Source organism: Arachis hypogaea, chromosome 11, assembly GCF_003086295.3.
Source record: "Arachis hypogaea cultivar Tifrunner chromosome 11, arahy.Tifrunner.gnm2.J5K5, whole genome shotgun sequence".
Classification (NCBI taxonomy): domain Eukaryota; kingdom Viridiplantae; phylum Streptophyta; class Magnoliopsida; order Fabales; family Fabaceae; genus Arachis; species Arachis hypogaea.
The window spans coordinates 121,008,652-121,020,552 of NC_092046.1; the positions used below are offsets into that span (position 1 = coordinate 121,008,652).

General features: G+C 39.8%; 2 protein-coding genes and 1 long non-coding RNA gene across 3 annotated transcripts; 1 reads left to right on the top strand and 2 right to left on the bottom strand.

Annotated features, from left to right (window-relative positions):
* Positions 1–1,969: 1,969 nt before the first annotated feature.
* Positions 1,970–5,754, bottom strand: LOC112722459 (protein QUIRKY-like). The gene is made up of 2 exons (XM_029290251.2): positions 4,539–5,754; positions 1,970–4,503 (listed from the first exon to the last, which is right to left on the bottom strand). Exons 1-2 carry the CDS (start codon positions 5,287–5,289, stop codon positions 2,126–2,128), a joined length of 3,129 nt encoding a protein of 1,042 aa, XP_029146084.1. The 5' UTR covers positions 5,290–5,754; the 3' UTR covers positions 1,970–2,125.
* On the top strand, positions 5,231–8,817 carry LOC140176386 (uncharacterized). The gene is made up of 2 exons (XR_011867686.1): positions 5,231–5,365; positions 8,564–8,817. It is a non-coding gene; the product is annotated as an uncharacterized lncRNA (long non-coding RNA).
* On the bottom strand, positions 7,609–8,708 carry LOC112722458 (uncharacterized). The gene is made up of 2 exons (XM_025773481.3): positions 8,567–8,708; positions 7,609–8,299 (listed from the first exon to the last, which is right to left on the bottom strand). Exons 1-2 carry the CDS (start codon positions 8,706–8,708, stop codon positions 7,731–7,733), a joined length of 711 nt encoding a protein of 236 aa, XP_025629266.1. The 3' UTR covers positions 7,609–7,730.
* Positions 8,818–11,901: the final 3,084 nt, after the last annotated feature.

The window sequence follows — 11,901 nt, forward strand, 5'->3', positions numbered from 1 at the left end:
ATTCTTTTATGTGTGAGACACTGAGACCTAGATTACTGACACATTTAGTTTAGGATTTATGATAACTCTACCACTTTCTGATTTGGCATAGGTAATATATCCTGTTAATCTGTTATAATTAAAATCAATAATGAAGATATCATAATCAAGCTTGTAGTAATAAGTTCAAAAATTCTATTTAAATTTTCAAACAGTATTTAAATATTTTGTTTGTATTTTTTTTTTTTTTTTTGATATACAAAGGAGCCAAAGGCCCAAATATTTTGTTACTTTGACCCAAAGTAAATTATGGTCACTCAGATGAAAATAATCAAAGACAATGAATGACTAGCCAATTATCAATACTGGGCAATAAAGGTTACTGTTTGGTGAAGCCCAAATTTGCCGAAGGGTTTTGCAATAAAGTTCCAATATAAGACCTAAAATGGTCCAATCCATGAAAAGAAAGAAAAAAACAAGCCTAAAAAGACGTCGTAAATTTCCTGGAAGTACCATACTACTGCAGCTTAATTTATTTTTTTACCAGTGCATGTGATGCATAAGTAGTTTAAGTAGACACATAAAATATACACTTAACATTTACTCAAATGTTGAGTAAATGTTAAGGACATATCACCAGGATCTTAGGGCTAGGGGTGTCCAACTTGTAATTGTCTTGTATGGGAGACAAAGATTTGCAACCTACTAAAATACTACTGCTAGCAATAAACAAATCTTGGAGCATGGCATCACTCTTGGTTCCTTGGACATCCACAACAGTCAATGCCCCTTTTCAAGCAAAAAAAAATAAAATACTAGTTTCCGCTGTCCACGCCTAGCCATAACCCAAGTTCGTGGTTCATAATCCTTATTTATTAACCTTTTTTAAATTATCAAATCAACGTCTTTTATTATCAATTTCATGGTTGATAATCCTAATATTGCCACACTTCCCCATATGTTTTATGTCATACAATATTACGGTATGAATTGGATTGCATTGCTCATTGCAATCCACACAAAAAATCATTGAGAAAATCTTGACAGCAAATACTCATGACTGGTTTCCACACTAGAGAGTAGAGAGAGTGGCACATACACAGTGTGCAGAGGCAGGGTACGTCTTTTTAGAAATTTGTGGCCCAAATTAAAAGCACGGCCACTATTGACTATACTCTCTCTAGGAACTTAATTAATTAATTTTTGTTTGAGGTTTATTATTAGAGTCATTGTAGTATCTCTATATTATAGTAGTTACAATAATTATAAAAATATTATTAAAATTAAAATAATATTTTTTATTATTTAATAATACTTCTAATATTATTAAAATATAAAAAAATATTTTTAATTTTAATAATACTTCGTAGTCACTCCATCCTCTGTAAACACGGACATACTTATGCCTCAAAAGCTGATGAATGCTGAGCCTTGGTTTGAATTTTAGGTTTACAATTTGCAGGTGTCATGTGGCTGTCTAAGCCTACGCTACGCTATGCAGTCATTCCCTTTACTTTTCCATTTGGATGTATTCGGATCAAGCCATACTATGCACTCCAAAGATTTCTACCTTTTTATTTCAACCCTAACAATTTAAAGTCAGAATTTGACAACATAGAAGCAAAGCCATGAAAAATCAATAACAATGATGTGTAAATTAAAATCACTAAGTAGCTAATTGAAATTACACATGTAACAATTTACTTTTAATTGAAGTTACATAACATGTGCCCTCATTAGAGTCTCCCCACCACTAATTAAGGCATGCAGCCAAAAAATTTCCGCACACTCTGCTCCCTCTTTTGTGCCTTTCTCTTATTTCGAGCATTGAATAGTACTACCATAGTTACTCCTACTCCTAGTACAAGTATTAAATCAATTTCATTACAGCAAAAAATAAATGATGACAGCCAGTAACTTTCCACTTCTTTTATCACTCCTCTTTGTTGAGCTTCACAACTTTTTCAACTCTAAAATAATAAAAAACAAATTTGTCACCCATCAATTCATCCCTATTCCAATATATATTAAATAAATGTTCGTCTCTAACAAAAAATGGTCACTTAATATAGAGAAATTAAAAAAATAATGAAAAACTATAATAAAACAGAAAAAGAAAAATTCTAGTCTGTTGAATTTGGATCATCTACATCAAGCGATCAGACAAGCTGGGAAGTCGCCGGAAAAAGTTCAAACTCGCCGGCGGCATGGGATCCCTGAACATTGGGTGTCTCAAAAAGTAAAAACCCAACGCCACCGCAACCATCTTGGGCGGCACCGTATACAGTATTATAGTAATAACAAGGCACACCCCAATGAACAGCTTTGTAGCCCGTGGGTCCCTCCAACTCACAAGGGCCTGAACCCTCTCCCCTTGGGTAGCAAAATCGCCCAAAACCGTTTGGACCCGGGCCGCAAGCATCCTCAACCGATCATAGCGAACCCGAATCACCTCTGCGGGCTTCGAACTCGGCATAGTATCAAATTCCTCGTCAAGCTCATCAGGGTCAACCGCTTCCGACTGGCTCAACCGGGTATCCATCCCGGCTGGTATCTTTGGTCTGAAGCGGTAATACCAAATTCCAATAAGAACCACGTATAAGAACCCGGTTGGGACAACCAAATCAGGGTACCAAACAAGAACCAAATACAAAACGTGAAGCAGAACCGTTGTTATTGGGTTCCTCCACCTTCTTATGTCATCTAACCATTTTGCAAGCCCAACGGCCCAAGCCAAAACCGCAACGATTCTGAACCAATTGGCCTTACTCTTCCTCATGCTCCATGCGTGCGAGTCTGCGTCAAGCATGTAACGTACTACCTCGTGCCCCAGCGGCGGCTCCGACCGCGCCAGCCACTGCGCTACCATCTTCGTTGCCGCACCTCGGAGGGCCTCCTGCTGCGCCACGCCAAGGGGGCGGAGGTAGTGCATTCTGGGGAGAAGAGGCTGCCCATAGACGGCACACGTGTCGGGCAACAATGATGGGCAGGCGAACCGGACGGCTAACTCGATTTCACCCATTTTCTTGAGCCCGCTTCGTGTGAGGACTAATAGTGGGTATGAGTTTGTGTAGATCCTGTTGCTCTCCAGCGTAGATACTCGTATGCGTACCTTCCCTATGCGGCAGTCTGGTTTGTCCTCCGCCACGTCAGCGAACATGCGCCAGTTGTCAAAGACTCCAATGGTTAGAACGGTACAGGGGTCGTAGACCTGCCACGTGTACTGTTCATTCCAACGTGGATCCAACGAGTCCGTTACGGTGCGGGTTCGGACCCACTTCTTGCCGTACTTGGCTACACAGTAAGCATCGGTCGAGCCCTTCCCTGGGCCCTTTGTTTTCATCGGAAGGAGGCCGCGGGCGCCGAGGATTCCCAGCTCCAAGATTCCGATCGGTGGTTTCCAGAGCTGCTTCGCAGTGGGGCGGAAATCGCTGCACACGTGAGCGGCCTCGTCGAGCACGTGATAACCACCTTCTAGGCAGAGACGGAGGTGAACTCGCCCGCAGTAGGATCCACCACCTCCACCTCCTTCTAAGGGGAACCATTTGGCAGGCACGTGGCGCTCGTCGATTCGCTGCTCGATTGATGTCAATGGAATCACGACGTGGCCTAAGAGTGCAGGTTCCTTGCTCGTCCGGTCTTCAACAAGGAGAATCATGGAATCTTCTAGAGGCTCACCGGCGACGAAGAGAAGATCCTCGTTCCAGTGGAACGACAGGCTATGGTGGTTCATGCTCCCTCGCCTTGTTCTACCTGACTGAAACCCTAACTGCACCTTCACTCTAACTTCTGGAGCCGTTAATGGTGGCAGATTTGGAGCAATGCTTAGGTCTTGAGCTTCGATTACAGTCACGCGCAGGTACCAAAGCTTTGGCGATTGGTATACCTTTGAGCGCGTGTGAGCCACGTATGGCGCATCTGAGATCCAAGCTTCAGCGAACGCATCGTCGGATTGAGTTCCAATCCAAACAGAAAGCTGAATGTCGCCGGAAACTCTTCCCGGAATCTGATCGGCGGCAACACCGTCTAGACGGTACCACTGCGGAGCAAGTGGGCTATCGGGAGGGTCACGAACTGGCACATCGGAGAGATCAAAGCAAACGCCGCCGAGGAAATTCTCCGACGGTGAGTCCCAAACTGAGATCTCCAATGTGGCGGTGTTAGCATCAGTTTTGTTGCAGCTCAAGGCAAAGACCTGATTCCACTCGGGCGAGTCGTTGGGTTCGTTGGGACGGTAACTCGCTGGTTTCGACTTCACATAGTGACTTGACGTTCGAACCTTAACGTACGGACCCTCGCTTGGTGCTAACCCTCGAGCTTTCACGATTCTGACGTACAAGTACTGCATTGGTTCCACCAGATCGTAAGGGTGAACACGTTCAGACTCAACACCGCCGTGTTGCTTCGTCGGAATAACCTTCGGAGAGTAATCGCCGGCGCCGTTTGGTTTCTTTAGAATTCTCATTCTCTCCCCTTTCACCGCCTGCATCCTCCTTACCTCCGCCGCTGCCGGGCCTAAGGATACTGCATCATCTCCGGCGGACCACCAGCACCAGCACCACCACCGCCAATCTCCGTCCCCGGTGGCAGATCGTGATGAACGTGAACAACTGGCGGCGGAGACTCCACCACCACCACACGCGGCGAGTGAGGCTGTGGTTCAGGAAAAGGCATACAATGTGGATGCATCTGCGGCGGTTCCATTGTTCCTGGACCTTCAAAAACCCTCCCTTCCTCCACAATCGTAACCCCATGGGGTCGCCCCCTCTCTTGCTCCTGCTCCGGCGGCGGTCCACCCTCTTCCGGCGGCGGAACCTGGGGCGGCCTATCATCCTCAGGCAACAACTCGTCATAGTAATAAATCTTGAGTCCGATTTCACCTCTTACCCAACTGAACACACTCTTCTTCTCCAAAGTGAAGTAAACAAGGCCTTCCTCCCCTCTCCTCGCGAACTGTGTTCCGTACAGCTTCACCCTTCCAAGGAAATGGTTCTTCTTCCCACTAGCGTTACCAAACTTTCTGTCGTTGTAGACCTCAACTTCGAGCTCTTCGAACTCCATGTTCTCCGGGTCGGAGACTATGAACTCCATGGGCTCGTTCCAAACCGGGTTCAGCTCCTTGAACCGGGTGGTGGTTCTTTTCCTCTGGCCGTCGAAGTCCGCAACCACGTAAGGGCTCGAACTACCTTGTCCATCTTTCGGAAGAAGGTTGCGAGCGTCAACAACCTCCACCACTACCCTCCTCACGGTTCTCGCCGCCTGCTGTAGCTGCTGATGCTGCTGCTGCTGAAGGTTTAATGGCGTCGTCATGGTCTCATCTTGTTGGCCTTGGAATGATGTATTTCTCTCTCTCACACAGAGAAAGACACTGTGGCCGTTGATGGCGGTAAGTGGTACTATTGTTTTGATGATGGGGTGTTTGGGTTTGGGGAAATGAAAATTGAAAACAAACAAAGGTTTGTTTTTGGTGTTATGGTGTGCCTTTTTTAATTTTTTTTTATTATTTTCTTTTTTTATTCTTGTTTTTAATATTTGGAATTTGGAATTTCGATTTTGGAGATGGTTGTGATGACAGTGGGCAGATTAAGATTCCATGCTCTCTCGCGAAGGTTTTTCTTTCCAACTTTTTTTCGTTCCTTCTTCTTTCTCTCTTCCTCCACTACATGTTCGTTATCCACCTCAGCTTTACTTCTTCTTAATGATTTTTTTTGAGAATATATGTTCTAGATTTGTTTATTGATATTTGTTTATCTTATTTTATTCCCTGACTTGTGAGAATGACCCAAGCACCTCCTTTTTTTCTATTCTTAATTCTTTGATCTCTCTTTTGCTGTTGCAACAAAATACCAATTGTGAAAAGTCTTTATTCTAAATTTCTATATCTAGGTTTAAGAGACATAAAACTGCTAAATCCACATGTGTACTTGTGATAATGATAATAACATTTCGTTTTACTTACATAAGTTGAATGATTAAACTTTCATACTATAGAATTGAATGTTGGATTTTTTTTTTCACTAAATATCTTCTATTGTTGCTGTATGCCAATATAATTTTTTCACACATAATTTTTTGTCTTAGCTTTCCCTTCAATGAGAAGTAGGTGATGCCTACTAGAGAAAAACTTTACTTTTGCTCTCTTTATCACCCTTTGAATCTCCTATTTGCAAAAATGCTATTAGCTTAGAAAATACAAAATAATGTTTTTAAGAGGAATCATAGATGTACAACAAGCCATATCCCCATGATTATTCAAAACATTTAAACTTTGTTTGAACATATTCATGTATATGAACATGGGCATGTAACCCTCCTTAGAAATAGGGCTACGTAGACAATAACCAAATCAATGGAAGCTAAAAGGGAAGGCACTTGATTCCGCGTCCCAACCGTGGGGCCTTCCCTTTTGTCAAAAAGCACCTACATTTTGAATAAAGTGCTAGGACAAAGCATCGTCTTTATCTCCCCTTTGGTTCCGTTATTCCTTCCCATGCATCGTTTGTCAACATCTAATAAGGTCTTAAGCACTGTCGTCTATCGCTTAAGCTAGTGTTCCTCCACCTCCCACAAGTTACCACTGCAACTTCCATATATCCCACTTGTGTTCAACAAGCTCTTGTGTTTTCAGCATTTCAAAATTGACCTATGATGTATTATAATAATATATAATGCTTGTCTTTCTTCTACTAATGTATAAGAGATTTGGAATGTTCGGGGAGTGATGCTATAACATTAATATATCTTAAGAAAGGCGGGAATATAAAGAAAATAGTTTATGGTATTAAGAGAGACCTAAACAGTTTAGGTTCTTCAAGCAAAGTGCCTCTCTTTTAACCTCGGGAAGGGATTTTTTTTTTTTTTTTTTAATTTTCTCATATTCTATGAACACTCACAAGTTAGAAGATAGGACTGATGGCCATGACTCACAACTTTATAGCACAGATTCCAAAGAAGCTTCCCAATCCCGCATCACTATACTGAGGTCTTTTGATCTTTTCAAATTGGTGGAGTAGTTGCAGAATCTGATCCTGCTATAAGATAAAAGTAAATTTTGATATATGGTGGTTTCCGATGTGGCATAATTTGGATCAGGGTACTGGATCAGGTCAATGAAGATTGATGAGCACTATATTTTAGAGAATCATATGCAAAGGAGGTGTTGGAGAAGGAACTAATGAGAAGAAAGTTTCCTAGGAAATAACCTTATTTTGATTGTATACTGCTTAAGATTGTCTTGATTAGATGCACTTATTTATGCTATCTTTTGATTCTCCTTGTTAAAATGAGTTTGGATTTTTTCGGGTGACTAAATTAGTTTGGATTTGGTGTAAAATAGTGTTTAGATTTGAGCCGCAAAGTTGAAATACTTGGCATTGATATATTGCTATAAATTGGTGTTTAGATTTGAGCAGCAGCAATTTTGTGTTTCTTTCATCCATAAGTTAATGCCGGATAACTTGATACTGAATCAATGAATGAAAAATTGTGATGGAGATACAGAGCATACAGAGATGTGGCTTTGAACCTGTCCCAATTAACGCCACCAAAGTTTCCCCCATACTCATTCTATCCTTCTGACTGATAATGGATCATGACATAACTCCTGTTTGTAGATATTAACGTTGGAAATAAAGAAGAATAAAGGGGACATTATATTATTATTGTTTAAGTACATGATAGTGATACTTCATTTTATATTTTGATATAATATACAAATTAAGATCCATGACCTGAAGTAGTGGGTATATACATTAAGATGGTGCAGAGGATTGAAACTTGCGAGATATTAAAATCCCCAAGGAAAATGCTATAACAGCAGTTATAACAATTCCTTTGTTTTTCCTGAAAACCTCAACTACACTTCTTACCATAGGCTCATGCTCCCACTTCCTTAACATTCCTTCAGAAAACTCCCCAATTTGTGCATTCTCGTTTCTTTTTACTTCCTTCTCCCTGTTACTGTCTTCTTGGGTGCGATCTCTCCCCACATTATCATCAACAATGGGTTCTTGGCGTTCATGTTGTTCTTCTCTTTCAGCATTGCCATTTGCAGCTTGCTCTTGCCTTTTGTTTTCTTCTGCTCTTTCAACGGTTCCGTTTGCTGCTTTCACAGCCTCACTTTCTTTGCTCACTTTGGGGACAGTCACGTAAAGGATTCCAGCATCGAATCTTCCGGCTACTTTATCAGTATCGGAATCCACCGGCACCGGAAAGGTCAAATGAAATCGGACTCGTTTCCGCTCATTTGGGTGCCTTTCTCCTTTAACAATTATACGACCATAGCTATCAATCTGAAGTTTCACCTCTTCCTTCTTGAATTCTGAAGGGACAAGATAAAAAGTTAAAAGCCAAAAATGGAAAATTGAGCACCAGTTCTTTCTACAAGAAGTCTCATGAATGTAACTAAATGATTCTTACGTGAACAAATGAAGCAAGAAAACAAAAAAAAGGATATAACCAAGCACTTAAATAAAATAGATTCACTTTCTCTTATATGGAGTTTGTTTATTCTTCTACATTCATATTCATATATGCATATTCTATTTCTTCAATGTTCAAATGCATTTGGGGGTGTTTGGTGCAGTACCTGGAAGATCCACCAAGAGATAATGTCCTGCAGAATCCTCTGTCCAACCAGAACTGGGCACGATCTCTTCAACAACAGGACCTCGTGATGAGCTTGTTCTTGCTCCTGCTCCAACTCTTGCGCTGCTCCTTGTGCTTGCCATTCGCAATTATCAAACTATAATATGATTATGACTCTTCTTTAAATTTCAAGAATTTGATGTTCAGGAGCAACAAGTTTAGTAATGGTAATTTGAGACAATTTGTTTGGAACTTGCAGAAGCTATATATTTGACAATTTATGTTATATGAGATAAATTGCTTGCTGTGGCTACCATTTGCGTAGTTTCTTTCCCTGTTGATCAAGTTCATTGGGCGCCTTAATTAGCTTGCTTTGCTTGCTTAACATTAATGTTATTCCAAACTTAAGCTTCAGGAACCTGTGAATTTAGATAGGCACACTATTTGTAGCGTTGTAGCATATCATGTGCAAAGGCACACTATTCCTTGCTTTGCTTATTTCCAGGCTATACCCTCTTTCGGCGGAGTTTAGTTCATACTTCATAACACGCTAACTCATTTTTAAACCTTATATATTATGGTTCATATAATCCTTCTGAATCTTGTAATACCCAAATATGTAGTATAGTTTTAGAGGTAAATACCAAATCGGTACTCAAAAGATTCCGACGCTGACAAAATGGTACCTGATCTTTGTTATTGACAAAATGATCTCCGAAAAATTTTAAAATTTGACAAAAGTGACCAACCTTCAATTAAGTTACCTAGAGTTAAGGTTTAAAGATGACGTGTCAGTTAACAATTTTCATAATTTAAAAATTTACTATTTTTAATTTTTATAATTTTAAAAATACCCCAATTTTAATTTTTTAAAAAACCCTAATCTCTTTTTTCTAAAACTCTCATCTCTTCTTCTCAATCATCATCATTTTAAAAAAAAATCCTAATATCTTTTCTTTTTTTTTTTACTGAAGAGACCTTAAAGTAAGACAGCTAAAAAAGATACATCAAATATTTTAGGCAAGATGCTTATGAAAATTGGGAGTGGGGACAAGTTGACAGCGAAAATCTAATTTCTTTTGGGGTGGATCAAGAGATTGAAGGTGAGTTGAACCACACTATCAAAGCATCATTTTTCTTGGATGATAATGGTAATGAAAATGCAAACATTCTGAGTGAAGAATTTATGAGATTTTGTTAGTTTTGCTGCTACTATTTTTGCTAAAAATCTCTTACTATACATATGTGAAACTGTTTTGATTGACGAAGAAGAAGGTGAAGAAGCGTTAAAGTGTTGGGGCTGAGTTTGAGAGAGATGTCACTTTTTGGACGGCGTTCTCTTCAGCCTTGGAAGTGGCGAAGCCGCTGCTGCTGCTGCTGTCATTTCTATAACCAACATAGTAGCATCACAATCACTAGGTCAAGAAAAAAAAGAGAAATAAAAAAGGGGATTGAGTCTTGAGAAGAAGAGGTTAGGTCTCGGATAAGCATCTTTGGTTAAAAGAGAGAAAAGAAGGAGGAAGGAGGAGGACGGCTCTGTTGTAGTAAGTCAGAGTCGGAGGTTGGTCGGAGGAAGAAAGAGGAGAAAGGTAGAGGCGGTGATGAACGAAAATGAAGAGGAATTTATTGGGGAAGAAGAAGAAAATTGGAGGAGGATGCTGAGGAAGAGGAAGAGACGAGGGTTTCAGAAGAAAGGGAATTATGATTTTAAAAAATTGAAATTTGAGTGTTTTTTAAATTTTAAAAATTAAAAGTGATAAATTTTGTAATTATGAAAATTGTTAACTGACACGTCATCCTTAAACCTTAACTCCAGGTAACTAATTGAAGGTTGGTCACTTTTGTCAAATTTTAAAATCTTTCGGAGATTATTTTGTCAATAACAAAAATCAGGTACTATTTTATCGGCGTCAAAATTTTTCGGGTACCGATTTAGTATTTACCTCTATAGTTTTACCATATATCTGGTTAATATTTTTTTATATTTTTATGATTAAACTATTATTTTTACCCACTAATATTTTTAAAACAAAGACATTTATTTATGAGAAAATAAACTCATTTTATGCCCAGAAAAAATAGACTTTGATGTATCCAAATTCTAAAAAGTTATATAAAATTCTTAAACTAACTCTCTTAATATAACTTATCTTACATCTAATTGAATGTATTTTCTTTTGTAACAAATGGGAAATTTGAAACATACGAACAACATCCCATCAGACAATCAAATGAGCATTTTTGTAAGTTTTTAGTTTTTTTTAACACGGTTACGGGTAATAATATTGTTGCTTTCGTGCTAAATATCGTCTCAATTGGCAAAAAAAATTACGTAATAATTTTAGGATAAAGGACAGATAGGTCCCTGAGCTTTTAATTCGTGGACATTTAATTTCCTCAGGAATGGAAAATACGAAACGATCCCTAACCTCTCAAAACGCCGTACAGATTAGTCCTTCCGTTCAATCTACTTTGCAACACGTTATAGATTCATATTACCTGGCGCTTATGTTGTGTAGCAATGAGTACGTGTCTCCAGGATGGTGTGAAAGGGACTGATGTGGTCGATTGGAGAAAGTAATGGGACGTTGTAATCATTTGGTACTAAGATGACGTCGTTTCGGACGTTTTGCAATGGTTCGTATGAGATATGCCAATGCTACCCATATCAGTCACAAAAAATTACAGGAAGCCCTAGCACTAACTTTTTCCTCCAAAAAATACAACGCTTCGTCTCCGTGTTGTCGTCGTTGCTATTCCGTGAAGCAGTTCCGTTGAAGCTTTGTGGTTATACTGCGTTTGCCGTGGAGAGCGGTAAGTACATTATTCAAATTTGTTGTGCTTATGCCCGAATTTGTTATCAATGTCGTGGGATGGGACTGATAGGGACTGTAAGTGATTGCCGTAGGTGATTAGTTGTGGGGTTAGTCATTTGTCAGGTATTGTTTAGAGAGGTTCTGGAGATTTTGATAATAAGGGTTGGTTTTGTGTTGTGTTGTGGATTGAAAATTTTTCAGATGGTTGATGTATTTGGTGTTCCTGTGTTTCATCATGGGGGTAACTTTTCAAGAGCACCTACCGATGAGTTAGTATATCTGCATAGTCAAGTTGAGAAGTTTCCTCCGATGGACTTGGATTTTGTCAATTTCGGAGATTTGGTCACGATGTTCAAAGGACTGGGATATCAATCGTATAAGGAGGCTTACTGGTATGATCCAAAAAGTAAAGATATGGAGTCAGGGTTGCATGTACTGAAGGGGGATGCAGGGATCAACCAAATGCGACAGGTGGTGTACGAAATTGTGATCTCCAGGCTCGAACAAATCCTGGTAATGG

Bases quoted from the DNA above. Each gene is read 5' to 3' on its own strand.
- LOC112722459 (XM_029290251.2), bottom strand. From the start codon at position 5,289: ATGACGACGCCATTAAACCTTCAGCAGCAGCAGCATCAGCAGCTACAG. The intron at 4,504-4,538 runs GTGCTGGTGCTG...GAGATGATGCAG, and splicing joins GACGGAGATTGGCGGTGGTG to TATCCTTAGGCCCGGCAGCG.
- LOC112722458 (XM_025773481.3), bottom strand. From the start codon at position 8,708: ATGGCAAGCACAAGGAGCAGCGCAAGAGTTGGAGCAGGAGCAAGAACA. The intron at 8,300-8,566 runs GTACTGCACCAA...TTGTCCCTTCAG, and splicing joins TCTCTTGGTGGATCTTCCAG to AATTCAAGAAGGAAGAGGTG.